This window comes from Rattus norvegicus, chromosome 2, assembly GCF_021556685.1.
Source record: "Rattus norvegicus strain SHRSP/BbbUtx chromosome 2, alternate assembly SHRSP_T2T, whole genome shotgun sequence".
Classification (NCBI taxonomy): Eukaryota; Metazoa; Chordata; class Mammalia; order Rodentia; family Muridae; genus Rattus; species Rattus norvegicus.
In genome coordinates this window covers 155,790,168-155,818,014 of record NC_141535.1, presented here as the reverse complement: position 1 = coordinate 155,818,014, position 27,847 = coordinate 155,790,168, and the positions used below count along the sequence as shown (strand labels likewise).

At 37.2% G+C, this 27,847-nt stretch overlaps 1 protein-coding gene across 2 annotated transcripts; it reads right to left on the bottom strand.

Moving 5' to 3' along the window:
- Window positions 1-1,871: 1,871 nt before the first annotated feature.
- Window positions 1,872-27,334, bottom strand: Nmd3 (NMD3 ribosome export adaptor). 2 transcript variants are annotated; one of them, NM_001107682.2, is made up of 16 exons: window positions 27,204-27,334; window positions 26,864-26,917; window positions 25,002-25,136; window positions 23,132-23,228; window positions 20,133-20,213; window positions 18,964-19,092; window positions 18,394-18,484; window positions 14,231-14,309; window positions 13,949-14,045; window positions 9,920-10,037; window positions 8,471-8,616; window positions 6,654-6,766; window positions 5,382-5,454; window positions 3,818-3,924; window positions 2,572-2,642; window positions 1,872-2,197 (listed from the first exon to the last, which is right to left on the bottom strand). In NM_001107682.2, exons 2-16 carry the CDS (start codon window positions 26,905-26,907, stop codon window positions 2,067-2,069), a joined length of 1,512 nt encoding a protein of 503 aa, NP_001101152.1. In that variant the 5' UTR covers window positions 26,908-26,917; window positions 27,204-27,334; the 3' UTR covers window positions 1,872-2,066. The 2 variants fall into 2 exon arrangements, with proteins under 2 accessions (NP_001101152.1, XP_087479134.1); XM_087623008.1 differs by having other exon boundaries at window positions 27,255-27,306.
- Between the last annotated feature and the right edge of the window lie 513 nt (window positions 27,335-27,847).

Genomic DNA, 27,847 nt, shown 5'->3' with positions numbered 1-27,847 from the left:
CTTTGAAATGGTTGAATTAAAAACTAATAAGATAGAAAGAGAATACCAACAAGGTAAATGATTCATCTGCCAAATCTGGGTAAAAGTTATCCAGGAAATCTGTGTTCTTCTTGGACCTTTCTACAAATTTGAAATTATGAGAAAATGTTGTTTTTTAAAATGTCTCTTGGGCTAGAACAGGCCAAGAAAGTTAGAAAAAAGCATCAAGTAGAAAAAAAACTAAAGTAGAAATCACCACACATACGTTTTCAAAAATCAAGAATGGAGAGAAATCTCTGCCATTGACTCACATCATCTAAGAAGGCATGCCCTGGAGTCCCTGGATTCCACACTCTACTATGACAAAGTATTGGCTTAATGCTGCTGAGCATCTTAGTTGAAAAAGCAACTCTCCCTCAACTTATTCCTTGTTCATCATACTTCTCTGAAAACAAAGCAGTAGCATTCAAGTGTTTATCCATTACACACAATGATATTATAGCAACTTACAAAGCTAATTTTAACTCAACTTCTTGTGCATTTGAATAAGATTGGCTAGCTTCCCAACCCACTACCAGCCCTGGAACAGCAATCAGAGTACCACAGGACTCACTGAAATGGCAGACTTAGCAAAGCTGCTTAACTCTGATACCTGTTTCTAAGGCTAAAGTTTTTCAATGGGAAAATCACTGAAGTATTTAAATGAACAACTCCTCTTTAGAAAACTGCTTTAGATACTATCTTTAAAATCTTAATAAACCAGCCAGAGGTAAACAAGTGAGAAACTGCTGTGGTCATGCTCCTCTGTGAAGAACAGCCATCCCCATCATTCTGGCACCAGGACAGAATATACCTTTTAGATGAATGTGCATACAGAAATGAAGGACTACAGGACATGTGGGCCTTTATTCTTAACTGCAAAAATTTAGTAGTTGAGTCTTAAAAGCACTAGTTTCTATCTCTAATGGTATGTAGAGCCTAAGTAAAGACATTCACTGAGGTATGTTTAGCAAATCTGATGTTGCTCATAGAAACGAGATCATAAAACTTCATTTTCAAATTGTTTACTTCTGGGTCAACACTCTTCTTTCAGAACGTGGAAGGCTTTATTCTAGATTTTATAAAAGATTCTCCTATTCCATCATCTACAATCATATTCTTGCTGATGAAGATGCGTTATGTTCAATGACAGAAACTTATAGAAAGTCTTCCTTCCCAACTTGAAACCCAAAACTTTGAAACCATATTTTTGATATAAGTGCCAGACCATTTTATAAATATAAGCAAGCTATCACTCTAAGCTGCTGTCAAAGTTAGAATAAAAAAATAAAAGTTACTTAACCAATAAAACTAGTCTGTATTCCCTAAACACCTCTCCATTTTAAATCTAGTTCATTCTGTGTGTGTGCAGAGCTAACGCTGTAGCTCAGGACAGAACATCATCTTTAAAGCACAAGGCCTTGGGTTCATCTCAGAAAGGAGGAAAAGGGATGAGGGTACTAATTCTATGCAGAAATAAAAAGCTTCCTAACTGTGATCAACTGAACCTTCATTTTCCTATCCCAATGACATAAAAATGATCTAAAGTGGACCAAAATCTATTAGTTTATATCAAAAGTGATTCATACATATTTTTGTATGTTTATACAGTAATCAATATAAAACCAATGTAAGACGTGTGTTTATGCGCCAATATTTTGTTAATACCCAAAGAATCCTTTTAGTCATCTAAATCCAGATTTTACTATAGTAGTAAAAATACTACAGTGCCTCCTATATTAAAAATCAAACCAATAAAACTGCATACATGAGGCGGCCTAAATATCAGTAAAAATTGCATGCCATCTAATCTCTTATTATCTATCAATTAAATCATGAAACTTTTACAACACTTTAAGTGAACAATCAAAATAGTAATTTATTCAAGTTTAAGGTAAAATTGCTCCTTTCAAAATATAAGGGAGTCCTCAGCTCCGGAAAAAAACAAACAAAAAAACCCCAAAATATAAGGGAATACATGTACTATACAATCAAGATTATTTTGCCAACTTCCTAAGTTCACAGATATGCAAACAGCATATGACTCATCATGACATCATTGATGCACCTTCTTCACCAGTAGCATCTTGAGAAATACGAAGGTCTTCAAGCATCTCAGCCAGACTAATTCGAGGCGCTCCTTCATCATCTGTGTCACTTTCCACAGGGACGGTTGAATCTAAGGAAGCAGACACTGATCAGTGCCATATACAAATTGGAAATGCACAAACAGGAGCTCCTACCATTATCACTATTAACCAATTATACTGTAGAGGAAGCTCTCAGCTCTTACCCACAGCAAGTTCTCAAATACTGAATAAACGATCAAATTATATGTACAAGAGCTAACAACTTAAGGGATCAGGTTCAGAAACAAGAAACAACAGCATCATATGCAAGAACATTCAATAAATTTTACTGCTCCTTATTATCTGTTAGGTAAAAGCCTAACTATATTAGTTTATAAGACAAATAAAAGTCACTTATGAAACAGTTTTAAAACACCAAACACCCTACATTTCTACAATATGACTTCAATACTAAAACACCAACCTCTGTAAATGTTGACATTTTTTCTAATTGTCTCATCTTCTTCAAGATCTTCAAGAAAATCTTGATATTGCCTGTAAGAAAAAGAAACTTTGAGCATTGTACTAAGTATTATATATTCACAAAGGTCAAATATGGATGTTAATTGAGTAGGTAGGCTGGAAAACAAATTTCTTGTAATATAATATTAATATAATATTGAGTATTAAGGTGATCTAAGACACTGAAAACTCACCTCTCACCTCTATCCTACCCAACCAACCCAACCCAATTCTTATGGACAAGCAAAATATATAGCTGACTAAACTACAGTCAACTTGGAATGTTCTGGTTTGTATTTGAACAATATTTGAGTATGTGTGTGTGCATGTGTGCGTGTGTATGCCAGATGTTTGAGGCTACCCACAGAGGACTAAAGAGGCCATTGGATGGTCTAGCACTAGAGGCACAGGCAACTATGAGCCACCGAATATGGGTGCTGAGAACTGAACTTCAGTCCTCTGGAAGAACAAGAAGCACTCTGAGCTATGGGAGCTACCTTTCCAGCCCAAGAAACAGCCCAGAGACAAAGCTATTGAGTCAGTTCTCTCCTTCAGTTTTTATGTTGGTTCTAGGGGCTGGAACTCTGGTTACATGGCTTACATTGGCTGTTCTTCCAGAAGACCCAGCACCCACATGGCAGCTCACCGCTGTAACTGTAGTCCTAGAAAACAGGACACCTCCTTCTGGCCTTAATGGGCACTATATGCAGCTGGTGCACAGATACAAATTCAAACACACGCATAAAAATAAAAATCTTAAAACAAAACAAATTCAGCCCACACACAGACAAACCCACATACAGAATTATGGCCACATTTTAATTCATTCAATAAATACTTTTTAAAAACATTTTTCTTCTGCTTGCTATCTGAAAAGTAATATCAAAAGTGAATGAACTGTTTTTTTAGGCTTAAGACACAGGCAAATCATCTATTTGTGATATTCACAAGGTGATGGATCCATTATACTTGAACTTATTTACATTAACATTATTATAATAAAGACAATAACCCAGGAATGATTACTAAGCTTATATATCATTATATCTTCTCATGGATTCTCTTATGTAGATTCCATTTAATTTCTAAGAATCCAAAGTTAATTTTTAGTATAAAGATCTATTGGGTAATATCAGTAATTTACAATGTAAAACGAATTTCTAAGGATTTCCCTTGCAACTACTTTTAAGGCGTAAGGGAAGCAGGACCTTTCATCATCTGTGTCCATGTCTTCTCTGTCTCTTGCAAGCTCTTTCAGTTTCCAGTTTCTACGGCGCTGGCGTTTGGTACGGTCATAGCTCTTCTTAATCAAGACCTGTAAACAGAAATATCTGCAGTTATGAAACACTGAAACACAGTGGTAGAGGAAAAAACTCAAAACTTGGGCATGTGAGAAAATCAAACTGATAGCAGCAGTTACATTTCAGGAGAAAGGTGTAGAGATCAAGAGGCAGTGTCAAAAAGACTTTTAAAACTCGTACAGTGTGAGGATGCATTTGAGCATTATTTATCTAACTTTGAAAATTTCAAGTGACTAAATGTTAAATTTTTAATACCCAAAACCTGCATTGTTTTCTCCTCAAATTTCAATTTTCAGCCACCATTCATATAGCCCATTTTGATGTAATAGCTCTATTACAGATAGAGACTTTCTTTTTCACAGTACTAAGCACTTAGAAAATTTACAAGTTTTGTAACATTTAATATTATGTAGTAATAAAACTAGAACATTTTTAAGAAAACTAGTGATCTCCTCACTTGGCCTTTTAATAAATACCAATTCTGAGGCTGGAGAAAGGACTCCGTGGTTAGACACTTGCTGCTCTGGCAGGAGAGCTGGATTCCATTCCCAACACCCACAGGGTGGCTCCCAAGCATCTCTAACTACAGTCCCAGGAGACACAACACCCTCTTCTGATCTCCACCAGCACTGCACACACAGGGTACCCGTCAATACAAGCAGGAAAGACATCCACACACATTAACTGAAACAAATCTAAACTCAAACTCACTGAAACATTCTCATACCTGACTTTTTCGATTTTATCAAGTGAAGAACAACCAGATGAAATAGGAACCTATTACCAGAACTTCATTTCTGCTTATAGCTAAAAACATTTATGACTATTCTGAAAAGATTAAGCAAGTAGGCGTAGGATATATTATCCTTAATTTCATTCACTGTTGATTATGAACTTTAAACCACATACATTATAACTATAGACTTTTCAAAGTAAAACTCTTTCCCAAGAGTTGACACTATGAAGATAATTTTCAATTCTAATTTGTACCAATATTGAATAATGGTCTCAATTCTAAATGTCCTGTGAAGTAGAGAAAATACATTAACTAGGCTAATTTAAGACTGCCTGAATAAATGTTATAAGCTGCCATTCCTAAGTACAAATGTAGCTGCACTCTTATCACTGCATTTGAGTTTTGTTTGGCAGCACTGGGTGACTGAAGCTAGAGCCTTATGCTAGGCAAGCTCTTCATTTTATAAGTCCTCTTGTCCATTTTCGGGATGTCTTGAGACAGGGTCTCTTTTCACAAACCAGTCTCAAAGTCACTGTCTAATCCAAGTAGGTCTTGAACTTGGATCCTCCCAACTCAGACTCCCGAGTAGCTGTAATAGTAGGCCAATGCCACCAGGTCTAGCATTATCAAGTGTTTTGCTATGAAAACGAAAACTGATTGGGGGAGGGATACTGAATAAATTCTAAAAATTAACACAGGCACAACAATAACGACAAAACAAAACTAAAGCCTTACCACATCTGGAACTCTATCTGATTTCATTTTGTTGACATGCTCATCATTTAAGTTACAGTTGGCCAAATCAAATCTGAAATATAAACAATGAAAAGTTTAAGGAGGGTCCTCTGTGTATAAGTTTACTCTACATATAGCATTACACATACACATCTATCTTTCTAAGTCAAAGATTTTGTATCCTCCACACTATAAAAGTGTTGAAGCTGAGAGGTAGTAGCTCATGACTTCAAACCCAGCAATAGGGAGACAGAAGCAATCGATCTCTGAGTTCGAGGCTGGTCTACAGATTTAGTCCCAGGACAGCCAGGGCTTACACAGAGAATCCTGGTCTTGAAAAGTCAAAAAGCTCCTCTTCCAGCCTCTGTGAACACCAGGCACAAACATACATGCAGGCAAAACATACACAGAGAATTTTAAAATTTCACGACAGGATCACACTGCACTGTAAGTTTTTCACTGTCCACTGTGGCCCCTCTTTGCCATATACTTGTTAAAAAAAAAGACAGACAAGCAGCCATAACCACATAATTCAACTGAATGAGTCTACATAGTTAATACAAGAAACAACAACCTTTCATTCTCTTGTAAATGGAACTCAAACTCTGGGAATAAAACCAGTGTCTAGAGCACACTGATGACCTCAAATGCATGATGACTGTTACTTACTTTGATGGATTCCGTCTGACGTATAGACTGTGGTTGCTGGGTAGGTTTTTGGTTTGTTTTTTTTAATTTTTTTATTATGTGCATGTATGTATGTGCCTGCATGCATTTATATACACATATGTGTGTGTAAGTGCCTAGAAGTCAGAAGTGTTAGATCCCTTAGAACTGAACTATTGGGGATTGTGACCTGCTGATATGAAGACTGGGAACGAAATCTGAGTCCTCTGCGAGTACAGTACAGACTCTTAAACTCTGAGCCATCTCTTCAGCCCTAGCTGGTTCCAAAAAGTGAAGTATTTTCACAGCCATAAAAACTGCCTACTCTCACCAAGAGCTCTATTTATCTAACTCTATAAATTCAGTGTTTTAATTGTCAAACTCTCTGAATAAATGACACTCAGATGATGGCCCAAATGGAACAACTATAGGCTTCTACTTAATATATGGGATTATAGTGATCAATAATAAAAATAAGCTAAAAGGCTCTTAAAAACTTTTAAATCTTTTGAAATTAACAAATTTAGTATTTTAAACATTTATTGGCTCCTGAAGAAAACCTGCAATGCTATCTGGCAAGTTAAAATACAACAAAATAAAACAAACCCCAACACCAGGTCTCCAGGATTTAAAAGATGTCCCAAGTGAGTCCGGCAAAAATACTGTTTATCTGTATCCATTTCAGATGTCTTCTGGATCCAGACTTCCCCAAGGGTGTGCTGAACAGAAAAAAAAGAAACTGTTTCATGGGAAAATTAAATATAATAATGACTTTTTTTCTCACTTAATATGCATTTAAAACAGCTTGCAACTTTCCAGAATTCTAAAACAGTCTGAAAATTAACAAATTACCAAATCAGAAATACAGAAAATTAATCCAAAGGAAACCATAAAAACAATCCAAAACTTATATAAAACAATGACATTTCCCCCTGAAACACACACACACACACACATGCACACACTCACACTCACTCACACACACACACACACACACACACACACACACACACACACGTAACATATACACATAGCATTTTCACAGGAAAATGTCTTCATAGAGACTGGCTAACTCAGACTGAGCAAAAAAGTAACTAAAAAGGCAAAAGAATCTTAAAGCAAGAAAACAGTCTAAGCAAATGTCTGTAAGACCCAAGACTTAAAAATAAAAAAATAAAAATTAAAAAGAAAAAAAGAGTTCAGAAAAACCTATGAACTTCACCCAAACACTGACACTGCAAACAGGCAGACCCCACTGGGTTGGAGAGATAGCTCAGAGAGAAAGAGTATGCCAACAGTCTGATGATCTGCCTTTGATCCTCTGATGCAACTCCTTCAAGTTGCCCGCTGACGTTTACATGTACTCATATACACATGCACAGCTCCCCTCTCCCCAAATAAAATTAAAAATACTCATCATCTCTTAGACACTCTAATAAACTATTTTAGTTTACCAAAATATAAATGTCCTTCTACTTTAGAGAAAACACAACAAATGAAGTCAAAGGGCATTACAAGCAAACAGTAATAGAGACCCAGAAAGTAGCATATTCTACAAAATATGTGCACTTTCAGGGTAAGAAGTTGGTATCCTAACAAGACAGGAAGGCATTATCACTGGAGATTAAGAATTACGATATTTATATAATTTAATGTGTTCTCCACCTAGTCTGAACAAACCTCAAAACACTTGAGACAATAAGCCAAATGTAGCTCTCATAGTGATAATGCGATTAACTCGAAAGGATCTATATGATGTACAAATATCTAGGGATGATTCCATAGTTAGTGATGATTTGAAAGTCAAGACATTGTCCACCTGGTTCCCTCTAACAAAACAAAGGGAAAAGATGACATTTTTTTAAATTAAAAAAAAGAAAAAGGCCTTTCCCAATACAAAAAGAAAAAAAAAAATAACTTATCAGACTGTAGTCCATCAACCTTACCATAATGAGTCCATTTTTTAAACTTAATTTTATTTTCTTGTGAGACAAGACGTGTAGACTATGCTGGCCTCAAGCTCAGAGATCCAAATGCTTCTGCCTCCTGAGTATTGGGACTAACAAGATGCACTACCACACCTGCTACAATGACTTCACTTTTTAAAAATTCAATTTCTTACTTGTGTGTGTACTTAGTGCATTTATGACAGGGGACGCTGGCACATGCCATAGCACACAACACACATCTGGAGGTCAGAGGAAAACACTGTAATGTGGATTCCAGGGATTTGATTCAAGTCATCAGATGTCACTTTTACCTGCCGAGTGATCTCTCTGGCCCCTCACTAACTAACCAACCTCAGGGGTGTTTTACTGTAGCTGGTCTCCACATTTTATAAAAACCAACAATTAAAATCCAAAAAATTCTAAAAGAACTGAACAATTACCACAAAATGAGAAAAGCAGATAGGTGGTGCTTACCTTCTTTGATATCACTCCAGCCCCCGCGTTTCGCTTCAGATCTCGGACTATGCTGCATTCTATCACAATAAATTCTTCTAGCTGTTTAGGATGGCATAAACTATTGAAAGGATGACTCCAGAAGGTGTTCCCATCAATGTCTGCAACTAAGAATGAGCAAAACACTCATTAGCAAGACAGCTGACAAATCTCCAAGTCATCTATTGTGTTAATCAGAAATATGTAGATAACAAGCAGGAAGTAACAGGACAAGAAATGAAGTCATTCTAAGTCATCACTGATTTCCATACATGAGCTCCAAACCTCCATGGCACAAGGGAAATGTCAGGTGTCAAAAATATTTGTATCTTATTTTGTTACTATAATCTGAATACCACAGACCAAATCCAATCAGTTTTATGGTGATTTCATATGCTGGAATTTTATGCAGAAAGTTATTGGTCCCCCTCGCTGCTGAGATTAAGACACAAAGCCTACTTTGGTGTAATAGATCAGAATGCCCTTTTCTGCATTCTGCAGATAGTTATTATTACTGCAAATAGACTTTAGCTGATGACATAATCAATAAGTTTCTGAAAAATAGCAAAATAACAGAAAATTTATAAGAAACAAGAAAAAAGATGGAGACAAATACCAAAACTTCTATCACCATGCGGTCTTCCTTTTTTAAAAAATGGTTTATATAGCTATCCTAAAAATAACCAAAATAATGATAAAAAATTAAAATTCTAATTGAAACTATGAATCCTAATATATCACAGCTCAAATATCCCCAAACTTAAAATAGCTGTTTAAAAACTAATGCTTGCAGGTTAGGCATATAATTTAAGAACAGAGTCTCTGCCTAGCAGGCACAGACAGGGCTCTGGGTCCAATGCTTGTGCTCAGGCACATAAACATTTGTCAGAAAACTTAGTGACAAAAATTACATAAAGCTGAAATTTTTCATAAAAATGAAAGGAATAAAAGTATGAATTATCTAAAAGTTCACAGAATTGTTTCTTTAAAAGAAAAAGAATATAATGCTTTATAATTCTAATATCTTAAAGTACTAAACTTTTACTATTAGTCTTCCAAAACAGTATTATCAAGAATGACCTTTGAGACTGGAGATGCAGCTCATTGACAAACACGTATACCTAGTATCCCCCAGGCCTTGTGCTCAATCTCTAGTACTACGTAACTCGGTAACATGGCACACCTCTGTGATCCCAGTACTGGGGAGGTAGAAGGGAGAGGGGCAGGAACTGGAGGTTATCCTTGAATGGATATAAAAAGAATTGAAGGGTAGCCTAGGCTACATGAGACTGTCAAAACAAAAACAAAAAAAACACTTAAAAAATAAGAGATAGGGACTAAACAACATAAATGCCATGAGTGATTACTGTTTACCCTAAGGCCAAATTCTTACAATTTTGTTCCAAAGCTAAATTTAGTTTCAAACCTTACCTTGTAAGGTATTTGGGTCTATGAGATGGATGGCACTAGTTACTCGTATACAAATACATATCTGGTTCATATTTCCAAGGCTCTGTGCCAGTTTTGGTGACAGACAGACAACATTATCCTAGGCAAAAAGAAATAATATCTAAAATAAGGCTAATTCTAAATTAACAACCTCTCATAAACACTCATTAATAAACCTGATAAAATCTTCCTTGCCCAACCAAACTGTCTGTCTGAATGTATGTAGAATTACCAGCCTCATGATTCAGCCCATAGGATGCATGCATGGCTCCACAACATTATCTTTCATTCTTGGGCCAACAGATTAAGAATCACAACTCAGAGCTTCACGGTTTCTCTACACACTTTACACATTCTTAACATGGGCCCATTTGTCTTACCTGTAATGTGTATAAGACTCTTTTTTATAAACAACCTTCCACACCCATGTGTTTGTTAAATTCATTTCAATTTAATTATAACATGAATACCTGCACGTCATTCAGTATGTTAATATAGTGTATATTCTAATCACAGTATAACACTAAGAAATGAGTGACTTCCTAAATCTCCTTCTGACAGACTTCTTTTGATCTTCACAAAACCGAATTTCAATGGAAAATAAGTTTCTCTTTAAATAGTTAAATGTTTGAGTATGTAATCAAAGACCAAATTTTAATGACTGAAAACGTCACATCTTCCACAGTTTTCTGGGAAGCTACTATACAACCCAACAAGGTTACTTGCATGCTTCTTAACTGTACTGAAAGGTACAAATGGCTGGCATGGTGGTATACACCTCTAATCCCATACTTGGGAAGCAAAGTCAGAGAATCTGAGTTCCAATTCTTCAAAGATTTAAGAACGAGACCTTAACAACAAAAAATAAATAAAAATAACAATCTTGGTCATAAAGCTGTACCTGTGCACACTCAAGGCTTCCACTGAAGTGGACTATACAGTAACACCTTTTGGTTTTGAATCAGGAGCTCCCAAGACAAACACGTATGTAGTCAGCCTTCCATAGCAAGGTGCTCCATACCCATTAGGTTACTCAACTGTGGATCACAGTATTTTTTATTAAGCACTGCACCTATACTAAACAGGTAGTCTTTTTGCTTTCCCTAAAAATACAGATTAACTAAAAACCATTTACATAGCATATACATTAGGTTTAAGTATTCTATAACATATACTACACAATTTTATGAGGGATTTGTACATCCCTGGAGTTTAGCATCTGCAGGAACTCATAATTATGTGCACATGCCTTAATACTATACTTCCTTACATTGTACTTAATATGCAAAGTCTAAATATGCTGTCAGACCTAAATGTGCATTATCTGGGCTTTTATTGTTTTTAAATGAGGACTGGCAAAGGTGGTCATCAGATAACTACTTTCGGCTAGAACACAGCTAGTGTCATTTGTTTTCATGTTATCATCCACCACTACCCATGTAAACAGCAGAGTTCACAGCTGCACTTAAGATATGAACTGAAAGCACAAACATTTACTAACAGAAATACTATTGCAGGAAGCCTGCCAACCCTATTTTAAGCTGTCATTTTTGTCCTTGGCACTGTACTATGTTATTTTAGTATTAACAATCTCAAGGCTAGGTACAGACCTAGAGTCACAGACCTAGGGACAAAGAGTGGCTTCATGATTTTGTGGTTATGTAACTTTGGACAAATCATTTATCTAAACTTTCTAAGATTCATATACATTTCTCTTACATATACAAAACTCTTACCCACACATATTCCAAAATGGCTTACTAACTTTTAACTATCATTCCTTATAATGTGAAAAGCTCATGATATTATATGTTCAATAGGATTCCAATATTTGATAAAAGTGGATTATAAGATTTTACAATACTCTTGGTTTTGCTAATTTAGTGTGTGTGTGTGTGTGTGTGTGTGTGTGTGTGTGTGTGTGTGTGTTGGTGGGTACCATGTAGGGTGTGCTACAGTGGGCATGTGAGCTCCCTGGAGACACTTGCTAGGCTACAATGGGTGCACTCTGGAAAGGTATGGCCCTAGAGACTTCATCCCTGGACTGCTTCTTGCTACTAATGTGCTCTTCAGGTTTGTCACTGTCACACTCCTCATTTATTTGGCTTGGTGTGAGTGGACCCTCACAGCCTGTAGCCTGGTGTGATTACTTCCTGGGAGAGAGCAACTTGTTGGGCAAGTTTCCTGCAGATCAATATGAGGATGAAAGTTCTTGAGATACTGCTGTTTAGATGAATTAATGATTTTATGGAATTCCTAATAAGTAATTTTAGGAAATTAATCTTAATATAAATAATCTTGGCAAGTTAGGATAGTTAATAAAGTTTAAAGTCAGAATCAAGACTGAAATGTGCCTCTTCCTCACAGAATGGCAAGAGCTGCATGAGTTAGAGAAAGGAGCACAGTGAGTGTTCATGCACTACAAGCACACAATTGTAGAGGTGAGAAAAATAGGCGTGGGACAGGGTTGATGAGCAAAGAAAGCATCCGCTCTAGGCTGGGCCTGAGTCCCTGGGTCTTGTGGTTTTAGGAGTGTTCATGAAATAGAAAGGTTATGAATAAAGAATAAGCAATCCTAGAATGAGTGTAAGAACACAGAACAGATGATTAGCCAGTCTAGCTGACCAAGACGTCGAAAATAGGTGACCTGTTCCATAGCATAAAGAAACTTTGGCCTGCTTAAACTTTGTTAATCTATGACAAAACAATTACTGCTTTTTGGATTACAATGAGCTTATAGATAGATAGACAAGAACTGTTTAGTTTGATATAAGCTTCAAAAAAAAAAAACATAACTCAACAATCCTGTTGTAATTTCCTCATGTGACAATTTAAATCTGTTTTTAAAAAATATGTTTTTGCAGTGATTGTTTTTAAAATAATGTGTAACTTGTGGTTATGAGGTAATTTTCTTACACAGAAAACTTTGTCTTAAGGGGTATGAAGCAGGCTTACCACTCACTCCTACTTCTGGCCATTCATCTACACCCAAGAGCATCTGCAAGCTCTCAGATCACAACAAAAATAACAATATTTCTTTGCCTTTGCAAATATTCAGCCTTCAGAAGATTTCTTGAAAAATCTACATGTTGAGCAAGATGGCAGGTATTAGCCACAGGAAGCTTCTGAGTATAGAAAATGTGACTCGCTCAAAATGAAATATGCATACCTAGTATGATAAGCAGAATGTTGGAGTATCATCAACAATTTTATAGTTGTTTTGTGTTCAAATGAAATGATGAAAATGTTGAGTAAAAGAAAAAATATCATAAAAAAAGGGGGATATGAAAAAGATTAAGAGAAAAAATAAAATGCTGGAGCCTGCCTTTACTTCAACCACTCTGTGTGTGTTTATGTTTAATTTCCCCCTTTTCTTTTTCTCTAAACACTGGCTGCCATAGGCAGCCGCCCCCTTCTTCCCAGGTGAGTTGAGTCAAATGCTTTCAGTATTGACCCAAATCGCCTACGCCACAACTCGATGCCAAACTCAGTTTACCCTGTGGTATCAAAGCTGGCCACCTTTAACAGTCTGTCTGTCTGTCTGTCTGTCTATCTGTCTGCCTGCCTGCCCCTCTCTCTCTCTCTCTCTCTCTCTCTCTCTCTCTCTCTCTCTCTCTCTCTCTGTGTATGTGTGTGTATGTAAGTAAATGCATGTCCATGAAGGTGTACATGCTGATATCAGAGGAAAACTTTATGGAGTTGGTTCTCTCCTCCTTTAACAACATGAGTTCAAAGGATCCAACTTAATTTGTCAGGCTAGCATGCCAAGCACTTTATAAGAACTGACCCATCTCACCAGTCCAATCTTTTCACCATAATACACCGAAATAAAGGACATTCCAATTCATAGTTATAAACATATATTTTGAATCTTTAACAAAATTAAACATGTCAGAAGTCATTGAAAGAAGTTATTATTGTTTAGTCAGCCAATAGGAAACCAGGAGCAATAAATTATAACCAATAAATTATTCTCTTATAGATAAGAGTTAATTACATGAAAAGAAGTACCTTGCATATTGGAACAATTTCCACAGAAAAAGTACTCTTGTAATTGTATGTGTTACTATGAATATCCTGGGAGATCAATCTTTGTGATGATTTGTATCTATTAAGAAAAAAACATTATCAATAGAATATAAAATGGACTACTCAATATTTCATGATTGTTTAAATGTGCATACTAAAATTTTTATTGTAACAAAGTAAGTTATCTAAACTGAAGAACAGGTGTGACCTATATATTTCCTATTCCCATATCCTTGGACTTACAAATTTAGGTTTACAACATACCTACAGGGAACTGTACCCTGAAGAAACTCCACCATCTTCTGAGCATGCTGTTTTGAAGAATAATAAAAATCCAGACCATCTAAAAAAATATTAAAAACAGTTCTGAAGAGTTTTCCTCTTCAGGACCACATCACAATACTATTAGAAAATATTATAGCCTAAACAGTTTAGGAATATCAATTAAGACTTCTTTGGCAAAAAGGCAGATGAAAATCAAATAAAATAAATGTTAACAAATGAAAACAAGATTCGTACTAATTCACAAGAACAAAATTCAAGGCCAAGAGAGAAAAAGAATACCTTATGTAATAAATGAAATAAATGAAACCTGCCAAGAAAAATGACTAAAATCACATGCATGAAAAAATTACATACTGAGACTGAACAAAGCAGTCATTGATAACAATATCTATCTCAGTGCAGAATCATTTAACACTATCAACAAAGGAACACTCAAGTACAAACCTACTGCTAAGGACTTATGAGACCTAAATAAGAACTTCATTTACCCATAGTAGGTATAACAATACCAAGGAAAATAAACAAATTCATAGGACTTAACATTTCTAGACATAAAATTAAGACAGTATGGAACTAGCATAAAATAATAAGCTCATGCAAACTTGAGATTGCAGAAATAGGCTATGATATTTAATCAACAGAACTTAGCAATTAATGGCATTTTTTAATAGAGAAAGAATAATTTCTTCAGTCCCAAAAGAGATGAATTTAGGCACTTCACATCAATTCAAGAGTGAGGATCTATGAGTTAAAATTGTAAAGCACATAAAACATAGGATACCTTTGTAACCTTAAGTGCCTAGAAGAGGTTTAGACCAGATGAGTCACTTAGAAAGAACACTCTTCAACCTGCTGAGTGGCCTGTGTGTACAGTATGGTCCTGGTTCCCAGCTTTTTGAGCTGTCACACATGTTGAGAGCTTTGGTGATGCAGCTGACTTTGAGTAGTTTCTACTCCTGTCAGTAACCCCAATAAAACATACCGCTTCAACAAGTTGAATTTTGGTGGTGGACATAACTTTTGGTCCATAGTGGAATCCCTATCTGGGGTGAGTAGATGTATGCGTTGCACCTCCCAGCCCCGGGGAAAACTTGTTACCCAACAACTGAACCTCATCAAACTTGAAAACTGGGGCTGGAGAGATGTCTAAGCAGTTTAAGAGGCTCTTGCAGAGGACTTTGGTTCAGTTTCTAGCACCAATATGGCAGCTCACAGCCCTCTGTAACTCTAATTCCAGGGAGCATCTGTCCAATTCCAGGAAGCATCTAATGTCTTCCTCTGGCCTCTGTGGGCACTACACACACATGTTGCATTTACATACATGCAGGCAAGACATTCATACATGTCGAAAATATATTTTAAAAGAAAACAAGAAATAAGTATTTACAATAGAAAATAACAACATTTAGAAAAGGAAGACAGTCTAGGAGAAAATACTGCAAATCACATAGGCAATAAATTTATATGTAGAATATGCCTCATATCATTAGTCTTTAGTGAAATGGAAAAGCCACAGGAAGATATCACTACAGACTCCCCTCTACAATGTCTATAAACAAGCAATTAAAGGACAGAATCTGGGACCTTTCAACACTTCTGTCAGGAATATAAAGACCACAGCCATTTGAAAATATGGTTTCTCAAACATAACCATCAATATAAATATTCCATATAACTCAGCACTTCTACCTATAAGTATAGCCTCAAAGACAGAGGTCAAAAGATGCCTGAAGATGACAGATGTTTCCTAAATTCCACAGTATGGCATATGGCCGAACAAACAAAAATACATAAATAAATGTAATGAAAAATTATTATTAAATAGGAGAACTATGTGAAAGAGATCAATGTCTTAAAAAGAAATGAAATGACTTATGCCTAGGAAGTGCCTAACTAAATAGCTTAATGGACAAGTTCTTCAAAAGCACAGTTAATAACACTGAAGAAAAATAAAAGACAAACTTTGTAACTCTCTTAACCATTACCAGCAAACATCTAGACAAATGAAAGCTTACTAGTGCTGGGAAAGTATACTTGCACTGTTGTGGGACATCAAAATTTATATTTGGATTCTCTTTGTGCAGTCATTCCAATTCAATCAATTCCCAAGAAAAACTATTATACATGCACAAAGACGAACATATGAATAATTATTCAATGCTATTCTGGGTAAAAAATAACTAGAAGTCCATTCAAATTGATATCAATTATAAATCAATTTATATATCCAGTGACTAAGGACTATCAGACAGCAATTAAAAATAATTAAATGGAACTATATGCATTATTGGTAATTTTTCCAAATGTGTTAAAGAAAAATCAAAGTAATGAAACACTACATGAGGACAACTACTTAGAACTTTCAGAGTATATTTTGTTTTAAGGAATTACATTATCTTTAGAGATGGCACATGGATAAAGGCAAAGTACAGGAGGGTCTGTTTATTTACACATACTTTGAATTTTTAGATTCTTAAATACACCCTTTGTTTCTATTTGTGTGTGTGTGTGTGCGCGCGCACACATGCGCACAGGTATGTAAGGTACCAATAGGATAAAGAAAGCATTAGACTCCCTGGAGCTTGTAATTACAGGTGGATTTTGAACCACTGAAAACAAGGGTTTGCAACCAAACTCAGTCCTCTAAAAGAACCACCAGCTCTTACCTGCTGAGTCATCTCTCCAGCTCCAATTATTATTTTTGTTTGAGTTACAAAAGTACAACTAAATTAGTAAAGAAAACAGACTTTAGTTGAAAGAAGGGTTTTTATACCTGCAGTGTTGGGGTTTGGCAGTAATTTTAAAATGTACCCAGTCTTCTGACAACAAAGCATTCTGTGGGAATAATTTCTACCATGGTCTTTAGCTAGAATACAAATGTGTTCCCTGTCTCATACTTCTTTTTTTTCTTTCACAAAACAGACTCTTATGTTGCGCAGACATATGTTGCTTATACAGAGGATGACCTTCAAATGCTTGTTCCTCCTGCCTCCAACCCCCAAGTGTCAAGACTACAGGCATGCAGGACCACCCAGCTTAGTTTCTTTATCAACACACTTTTGCCTGGGTATTAGCCAATAAACAAACTAATACACAAGACATTACTAAGCTATCTTTCATGATGGAGACAACCCCATGCCTACCAGTAATACACTCAACCTAGAGGCATAAATTTCTCCAATAACTACTTTTCTCATTTAAGGAATTTGGTCATTTCTTCAAGGACAGTCACCACCAGTAAATCTGTATTTTAAAATGTGACTTAGGAAAACAACTCATCTAACAGTAACAAGCAACATCCAAAACCTACTGTTAGCAGGTCTTGTGTTTGCTTTAAAATACTTGTATTCTAAGTTATTAATTTCCCTATCAAACATATATAGATATGCTGCATCTACAGTGACTGCTACTGGCCTGTAGTGTCACTCAGTGGCAGTCATGCAAAGCCTGCATGCCAAGTCCTACCACAAAGCAAAAGACAGAAAATGAGGCAAAACTTATAAGCCATTATGACATTTTCAAGTTTTAAAATTCTATTCAGATATTCACTATTTGTTCATTCCTCTTTATTTACTGACTTCAAAATGAATTCTATTTATCACAATACTCGGTATATAAGATACAAAGAAACAGTATTTCTAATTAGAGTAATTTTCCCCATATGAAACAAGGTTCTGATGAATTTCTTGTAGTATTTTACAACACATTAATGGAGTCATTTGGCTTATTATTTATCAAAATAAGCAACACATAGAAAGCAAGAATTAATATTAGTGTATCATTCTAGTCCAAGCACAAAGAATGAAGTTTATCATAAACTAAACGCTTAGTAAGTGAAGTGGGATAGAAGAACATCAAGGGCAGAGGCGGAAGAGTGTAGGGAAGACACGGGACAGTTCTAGATCTGCACTGCACTAACGGCATGTGAGTTTACGTCAGCCAACAGAGGTCAGAGTAGCTGGTTATACAGTCACTCAGTGGACAGTGCAGACAGGAAATTAAAGTTGCTTTCACCTTACACACACATTTGTATGAATTTTTTAAAGAATTTTTGCAACCATTTCAACTTCTGAGAAAGATAATTTTGAATAATTAAAAGAAAATGTTGATGCTGTTTCAGATTCTTTTAAATTTGAACTCACCATGAATCTCCTTGATACGCAGAGTATTCTGATGCATTCCATATTTCAGAATTAACTGTTCCAGATAGTAGAATGTTTTCTTGTGCAGAGTCTAAATATCCATAAAATCAATAAATTACATGCCGAAAAAGCACTAGTATAGTATAAATATATATATATCATCTACTGATATAACACACTGATTCTTCAAACAAAAAATCCTTTAAAAATTAACTAAAACATAAGATAGTTTTAATGTAGTTCTAAAGTTTAATATTCCAAGACCCTAAAGGACTTAGGGAACTGAGAAGATTTATCGGCTCTTGAAAATGGACAGTGGGGCTGGAGAGATGGCTCAGCGGTTAAGAGCACTGACTGCTCTTCCAGAGGTCCTGAGTTCAAATCCCAGCAACCACATGGTGGCTCACAACCATCTGTAACAGGGATCCGATGCCCTCTTCTGGTGTGTCTGAAGACAGCTACAGTGTATTCATATACATGAAATAAACAAAATCTTAAAAAAAAAAAAAAAAAAGAAAATGGACAGTGATAAAATTCAAGATTCGGGATTCATTCATCTGTTTTCAGTACCTTCTGCCTGACTTGGATCACAGCCTTCCAGAAATCCTTAGCTTCTACTCTATGGCAGTCTCCACACATTTGGGACTGAACAACATAATCCACCACAAACACTTGCTGCAGGATAGCACCATTCATCACCTGGAAAAGAAAGGGATTGCACTCCATCACTCCTGGTTGTTCAACAGTTAATATTTTCTTTCATAAAAAAAGTAATTTAAAATGCTTTATAAATACATTAAGAACATCAATAAGTAAAAGTCAAATTATAAAACTAAGTTGTACTACATAATTGGGGAAGGGGGTGGGAAGAGCATAACCAAGGATTAAATATGGGACCTCATGCATGTTGATCAAGCACTGTACCGAGCCATGTCCCCCAGAGTCTACACTGTTTTAAGAAAGGCACACTCGTGGAATTCCAATGATTAGAGGACCTTTTTAAGTCTACCTCATGAAAAAGTGGTTGTGAACATATTCTTTTAATAATGTGGCATAGGAATGTGGTTTGATTGCACAGTGCTTGTCTCTCATGCTTGAAGCTTTGGATTTGATTCCCACCACCACATATAACCAGGCATGCTCCCACACACCTATAATTCTAACACTTGGGAAGTAGAAGCAGGATTATCAAAAATTCAAAATCACTCTCAACTATCTACTGAGTTTGAGAACTAAATCTAAAAACAATTTTTTAAGTTGTATACATCTGTATATGATGTGTATGTATACATGTATGTCTATGTGACACACAGAGTTCACTTTTAGAAGAATATAAATGGGTGAAGAGAAAGAAGAATGGGTAATAAAAAAAACAAACAAGGGTTAAGCATGATGGTGAATACCACCTTTATGCCAGCACTCAGATGTAAAGGCAGGAGGATCTCTCTGAGTTCGAAACCAGCTTAGCCTACTAAGTAAGCTCTAGGCCACCAAGAACTACCTAGTGAGAACCTACCTTAAACAAAAACAAAACTTAAAGAAACTACTGAACACACTAATTCTGAGCAACTGTAGCTACTAGTTACCTAATCGTGTCAGATGACCAAAAGATAACAAAAGACTAAGGTTAAGATTTTATTCTTCCTTTTTAGCCATTTAGTCCATAAAATAATTTAACACTAGTCCCTCATTCTCACTACTTGCACTGTACCCATGTTTAGAAAAAATGAACAGCTTACCTCTTTCTGAATTGTCAATTTAACTTTAAGTCTCTTGGAATGAGGCTCAGTCCAAACAAAGCCTGCGTCAACAAGCCGAACCTTTAATAATAGAGGGAAAAAGAAAGGTAAGCCCCACTTGCGGGATGGAAAATTGACTAAATATCTCATTAATAAACTGACTCACATTAGAGAGGTTTCCACCAGCAGTTAATGAGACTAGATGCAGAGACCCACAGCCAAATATTAGGCAGAGAGCAAGCCAAAATTGGAGATCCACTGGGTCCCTGTCTTGGAGCTCAGGGAACCCCTTGGAAAAGGGGCAGGAAGAGCCAGAGGAATGGAAGAAACCAGGAGAGCATGGCCCACAGAATCAACTACGCAGGCTCACAAGGGCTCACACAGACTCAAGCAGCTATCATGGAGCCTGCATGGGTCTGCACTAGGTCCTCTGCATACATCTATCTTATGGTTGTCAGCCTGATGTTTCTGTGGAACTAAGGTGGGATTATGAAGTGTCTCTAGCCTTTCTGCCTATTCTTGAGACCCTTTTCCTACTGGGTTACTTTGCCCAGCCTTGATGGAGTCTGTGCCTATTATTACTGTATCTTGTTATTCTATTCTATTCTGATGACATCCATGGGAAGCCTGCTCTTTTCTGAAAGGAAATGGAGGAGGAGTGGATTGGGGAAAAAAGGGAGGTGGCAGGGATTGGGAGGAACAAAAGGAGGAAAATTTGTCAGGATGTAATAAAGGAAAAAAATAAACAGACCATAAGATCTTTGAAAGGACAGGTGATTAACATCATTACAATTCATCACTATAAATCACTAAATTCATGGCAACAATAGCAGCAAATGAAAAGGCAACCCAATGACTGTACTAGTGATTCAAGCAGGAATTAAGAGTAGTTTTTAGAGGGAAAAAATTATTTAAAGAAAAAAAGACTGCTTTTCAAACAGAATATACATTTTCATAAAATGAACCCGTGTCTTTACTGCCCAAAAGAAAAACCACACAGACAAAAAGCTTCTGTTCAAGTTAATACCTTTCTACATTAGTCTGTGGCTTCTTTATTTATTTTTTCCTTTTAAGAATGGACATTTAGAGGACAGAAAAATAGCTCAGTGGATACAAGCACTGGCTGTTCTTTCTGAGGACCTGGGTTCAATCCCTAGCTCACTTCTGTTTGTCAGTAACTCCAAAACCGGGGGATCTGACACTTTCACACAGACATACATGCAGGCAAAAGATTACAGAATGAGTTTCAGGGTTACACAGAGAAACCCCGTCTATGGGTAGGGGGCTGAACATTCTTTTGGGAAATGTTGACGTACTGACTACATAATTGCAATACTGCTAGATCAGGAACTAAAAACAGCTTGCTATTCTTGATACACTAAACTTAATGCAGTAAGGCTAGAGTGAAAGCTTTAACAAAGAGACCGAGAACAAGAATGGAGGCTTTGTAATAATCAAAGTAGGAACCCGAACTAAGAGGAACCAGAAATAAGCAAAGCAAGAGCTACTTAAAAGGTTAATTCTAGGATTGGGGATTTAGCTCAGTGGTAGAGCGCTTGCCTAGCGAGCTCAAGGCCATGGGTTCAGTGCCCAGCTCCGAAAAAAAGAAAAGAAAAAAAAAAAGAAAAAAGAAAAAAGGTTAATTCTAATTTGAATACCTATGTAGTAAAAAGAGGAAGAGAATATACACTGGTACAATACCCAAGTATCTAGCTAAAGTAGCTAGGTAATATAATTTATTAGCAACAGATTAAATGGAAGAAGCTCTTCCTGGCATCTATGACATACATACGTAGATAGTATGATACTGGTCTGGAGGTACACAGAAAAATCTGTTAAATATCAGATTGAAAAGTGTGAACAAACAGACTATATTTGTATCAAATACTATCTGGTGAGAACAAGACTAGCCAAGGAAGATGCAGTACTCAAGAATAAAACCCACCCAATATGACTGAGCGAGCTACACCAAATTGCAGTAGTTAAGAAATTAAGTCAGAATCATAAGCAGTTCCTAAGCACCCTTCCCTACCCCCGACCCCACGGCCCCAGTTAGTGTGAGCAGGAGTTAGCTGGGAATGTACAGATGTACAGAGCACTGAGGACGTCTGCCTACTCTCCTAGAGCCTCGAACCGTCTGCAGGATGTCAACACCCTGACGTCCACTCCGGAATTCCTAACAGGCTCGGCACACTAGCTCTTAGAGAAGCAATTGCCAACTTTATAGAGTCCTTCACCCTTCATTCCAGATACCTCAGTCTCCCTCTCATTTCCTACAGTCCTATTTCCATATAGTTTTCAGTCTCTTCTGTATCTATTTAACATTCTAAAATCCTAAAATCCTCTTACTATGTTCTCTACTTACAATAGAACTGTTTAAAAAAAAAAAAATCAATGGAGCATTCCTTTCCCTCTCTAGCCATCCTGACCGACTGCACTGCTTCCCTCCAGGCAATTAGAAATCCAAGGGCCAGATGATCAATAACTTGAAAGATTTCAGAACTTAAAAATAATACTCCTGGGCTGGAGAGATGGCTCAGAGGGTAAGAGCACTTGCTGTTCTTCTAGGAGCCCAAGTTTGAGTTCCAGCACCCACAAATCAGATCACAATCATCTCTAACTCCAGTTCCAGGAGACCAAACGCCCTCTTCTGCCACTGCACACAGGCATATATGCAGACAAAGCATCCACAACAATAAAATTTAAAAATATCAACAAATTTTTCTAATAAAATAAAAATACTACTGCTTAACAAAGGTCAATATAAAAATTAAGAGTGTGTGTCTTTGTATATTAAAATGGCTCAGTGGTAGAGTATCTGAAAATTTATAGCAAAGACCTTTGGTTCAATTTCCAGCCCCAAAAAAAAACAAATGGAAAAGAACGTAAGAGAAAAAACAAACAACAGTCACCCATAACAAAGCAAAACCCACAGCAAAGGATTTTCTGAAAATAAGTGTTTCAGTGAAAAAGTATAGCAATTTTAACTATTGACCTACCTTACTCAGAGGAGCTTTAATTTTTTTCAAACACAAAGCAAGAAGTTCCCTGGATTCTAAAGCACACTGTACCCATGATGCTGGTGGCTGAAAATATCTGAAAGAAGATAACATTCTAAAGCCTGCCACTTTTCAGAAAAAAAAAAAAAAAAAACAGCAATTTTCATTGATAGGCATAAATGATGCTGATTATTAAACAGGAGTAATACTCAAGGCTACTCTAGAGCTTTAACCCAAAGAGATTAAAATCCCATGAGACCACTGTCTCTAGTTCAAAACTAGTATGTCCTGTGACCACCATATGCAAAGTGCACATACATACAAAGTAAATACCGAAGTGTTCTACATAAATAAATACGTAGAATATTCCAGTAGAGAAGGCTTGAGAGATGGCTCAGTAGTTAAGAGGACTCAAGTTGGGTTCCTAGCACTCATTGTCAGGCAGCTCACAATGTCTGTAACTCTAGCTCTAAGGGGATTCAATGCCCCTGGCCTTCAGGGACACTAAATGTACACATAGCTACACATACATAATTAAAGACTTATTTTTTTAAAAAAATTCCACTAAAGATGGCAATATTTCCAAAATTTCTTTGAAGGTAAGAATTATCTCAATAACACTAAAATTATTTTATACTTCTAAAATCTTTGAGAAATGTTTTTCTCACACAAAACCAGAAAATTAGTACACACAGAACTGTATATCAAAAATTTAGTCATCAAGTTTCATTTCAATTTTTAAGCTGAAAAACACAAGTTTTCAAAATAAGCCTCAGTAAACCAAGCATGGTGGTACACACCTTTAATCCCGGCACTTGGGAAGCTGAGACAAACTCTGAGTTCCAGGCCAGCCTGGTCTACAGAGCAAGATCCAGGATATCCAGGGCTATAGAGAAATTTTGTCTTGAAAAAAACTAAATTAACTAAACCTCATTAAAGTAAAATAGAAATCCTTTCTATAAATTAAGAATTTTTTAACCCAGTCTTCCAAGGTCTAGTACACGCAGTTAATGATGCTCGTTAAATACTTTCACGTGATTTATGTAAATGCTTTCTTGACATAGTTATTAAATGGCTACATGCTCTGATTTTGTTTCGATTTTCTTGTTCAATAAAAACCATTTGTAAGTATTTTCAAAGGGTGTTTCAAATACTATTTATCATCTAATAAAAACCCTTAATTCTCATCAGAAAAGTGAAACTCAAGCATAACAGAAAACTAGTTGATAGGAGATTCAAAAAATATTAGAAATCCTGCTTTTTCTAATACTTTTTAAACCCCACCATTTATTTAATAATAAATATTTGTAACAACCAAAAGCCTCATACTTACCAGACTCACACAGTATAAACTCCCTAAAATAGTGCACTAAATTCATGGGCATATATATATGCACAAAGATTTGGGAAAATACATTTTGAATTCTTACACAGGTCCACAATCTCCACATTCACAAAGCAAGTTCTAAACCTATCTGGGAAGCCACAAGCATATAATTTTTATAGTCATTGGCAAAGCTTATGTCTCTCAATAGACATATTGATAGATGTAAATGGCTTATGCCAACAACGAAAGAAATGAAACTCAGCAAGGAATGAAACATCAGCTCTTCCAAGGCATCTTCCACTGTCAGAGTCAGTATATACACTTCCTTATACAAATACTTTACTATCCTTACCAGATTAGTAGGACAGTAGAAAGCACAGTATGAAACTGCAAATTATTAAATCCCTAATAACATCAACCAGGTAAAACTTAAATCTCAACAGCCCATGTTTCACTCTGTGTACTTCGCTGTAGTCTCAGCATGCCACAGAGGCTCTCTGTATGAAGACCACTGAAGGAAGCTAAGCAAGTAATGTACCGTACCTTTGACATTGTTTGCAGAAAGAAATGGAGACCTGCTTTGGAACACCTTGGCTGATGTCAACTTTACTTCGTAAACAGGCCACACAAATATTGGCAGGATTTGGACTAATTGGGACACCACATTCACAGCACAAGCTTGAGAAAATAAAGCATAATTTTTTTCCAGTTAGATTTTATAAATTTAGTAGTAAAGAAAAAAAACCTACCAAACCAAAACCTACAAGATTCTACTGTTTAAAGGAGGGGGCGGTCAATGGGTAAAAGCACTTCCACCTCATGCAAACAGGGGTCAATTTCCAGCTCACAACCATCCCTAACTCCAGTTCCAGGAGAATCTACCCCTCTTCTCATCTCCATGGCCTTCTGCATGCACTTGGTACACACACATACACACTCAAGCACACACATAAAATATACTAGCTTGTTTGTTTGTTTGTTTGTTTTTAAAAGACAAGCTGAGTGTGAAAGGAAATCTATTTCCTCTTAACTATCAGGAATCACATAGATATGTGAGTCCCAAGCCAGCCAGAGATTCATGAGATCCTGTCTCAAAGAGGAAAAAAAGGCAGAAAAAGGCAACTGTAAAGACAGAGTGAAGAACCCTGGAACATCAGCAAAAATCAAAGGGCTACAAATTCTGAAAATGCTTAAACATAGCACTGTGCAACTTTGCCATGCAAATGAACTTCACGGAATGATAAGAATGTTCTAGCCCCTCATCATCCCTTCTTTAAAACTGGAAAACTAAGAAAAATAATTAGCAATGCAAATAGTAAAACATCGATAGCAAAAAAACTAAAGTGCATTCCATTTCAACAGTATGTAAGACAGCCAGGTGTGCGTGACAGTGCAGATCTCTCTTTACTCAGCACTTGGGAGGCAGAGGCAGGCAGACCTCTACGAGTTTCTGGAAAGCCAGACTTATCATGGTAAGACTGTCTCAAAAGCAAAAAGAAACCACCAAAAGAAACAAACAGTATATGTAAGATCAGTTTCTCCTCAGTCTTAGGACACATCAGACTGGGCTAGTTGGTGCCCTTTTCGTTCTGCGCACTAGCTGTACGATGTGAAGGTCCCATTTACTAGGACCCACAATGGACAGTAAAGGAAAATGTACGCATAACATGAAAACAGAGAGGAGATTATTAAGGAAAGGAAAGAGGTCAGTGAAGGGTAGGGGAAATAGGGCAGGACAGTGGTAGGGTAAATTTGAACACTGTACAATGTTAAACATATGGACCCTCATATACACATGAAAACATAATGAAGCCCAGCATTTTATGTTAAAAAATTAGTTTTAAAAAGAAACATAGACTAAAATACAGGACCAGAAGAGCATCTATGCCTCCTGATGCTCTACGACTACAGGAGTATAACTCCGGTGCACTGGAGGCAGAAAGTTTTTGTGAAGCAGGTTTGACACAATTGCAGCACTTGGGAGGCTAAGGCTGAAGGAACAGGCCCTCAAGGTCAGCTTTGGCTACAGAGTGGATTCCAGGCCTACTTAACAGGAGTCCATAGAAAGTAGATTTCAAAAATCTGTGAACGAAAAGTCTGTGAACCTCTGTCACTGTGACCCACGGTTGCCCAAAGAAAACTGTAATGATCTCCCAGTGGTAGCCACTAGCTGCACAGGGGCACTGAGCACCGTGTGGCTAGTATGACAGAGGACCTGAGGGACAAACTAACATGTCCACTTGTGGACTACATGGAGCCGTGTCTCTCTAGAAGGACGTCTGGTAAGAACCATTCTTGGATGACACTTCCTACGGGATCAAGACTTAACAGTTTTTCCCAATTGTTCTCAGTAAGTTTTTTACGATCCGGAAACATTAAAGGCTCAAGGAGGGCTCGCAACTCACATGTGTCCCGGGCTGCGGTCAACAGATTCTGTCATGTACTCCATGGTTCGGGGCCTATTAAGGGGAGGAAGGAGCAGAGAGACTATGATCAGGTCGAGTCTCCTGAGCATCAGAGGCAGGCGTCCGACACGCAAGACCCGGGTCCGTGAGCCACCGCCCCGCGCCGCCCTTCCGCCCGCCTCAGCGTCGCCTCCCCGCGTGCAGCCGGCCTCTGCCCTGCACCCACGCACTAGCGCCCACGCGGGCAGCTCGCGGCCTAGGTACAGTGCGGACCCGCTCCCCGCTCTGGCCACTGCTGGCGCAGGAGCCGGATCTCCCCCGAGAGCCTACCAGCACTTACGTGACAGGGCAAAAGACACGAACAGCCGGCAACCTGCTGGCCGGGACGCACCTTCAGTTCCCACAGCGCCACACCACCACCAGGGAGATCTCGCGATAGGAAGACCGGAAATCCCGCGTGTTGAAGGGTGTAGGCGAAGGAGGTGGGTGGGCGGAGTCAAAGGACAAGCGTGCAGAAATGGGCGGGCTCTAGGGAGGGAGCGAGATACTTGAGGCAGGGTGAGCCGATCAGGCTCTGAATAGTGGCTTTATTTCTGTGCTTAGCCCACCCGTTTCACCGCCCCATACCTTTAAAATGCTCTGCTCAGCTCTTGGAGAGATGGCACACTCACTAGTTAAAAGGTACCAGCCAGCCACAAACTTAGTACATATATGTTCATGCAGACAAAACATTCATATACATAAAATAGATGGACCCTTCTAAAAATAAATGGCCACTATAAATGTCACCATGGACAACCTAGGAATATCGAATACTAAACAATTGATAAAAAGAAAGAAGAAAAACTGAAAACTTTCTACTATATTGCAGACACTGTACTTATTTTAATGGTAAGCGAAAAATAAAACGTTTTTCGTTAAATTAAATTATTATTCTTAAAGAAATAATCCGGACATAGTTTTTCTCAGAAGTGGATTCACAAA

Coding starts and splice junctions, on each gene's coding strand:
- Nmd3 (NM_001107682.2), bottom strand. CDS start 26,907: ATGGAGTACATGACAGAATCTGTTGACCGCAGCCCGGGACACAT. Junction 25,137..26,863: donor GACCGCAGCCCGGGACACAT/GTGAGTTGCGAG, acceptor TATTTTCTCAAG/CTTGTGCTGTGAATGTGGTG. Junction 14,046..14,230: donor CAGGGTACAGTTCCCTGTAG/GTATGTTGTAAA, acceptor TTTTCTTAATAG/ATACAAATCATCACAAAGAT.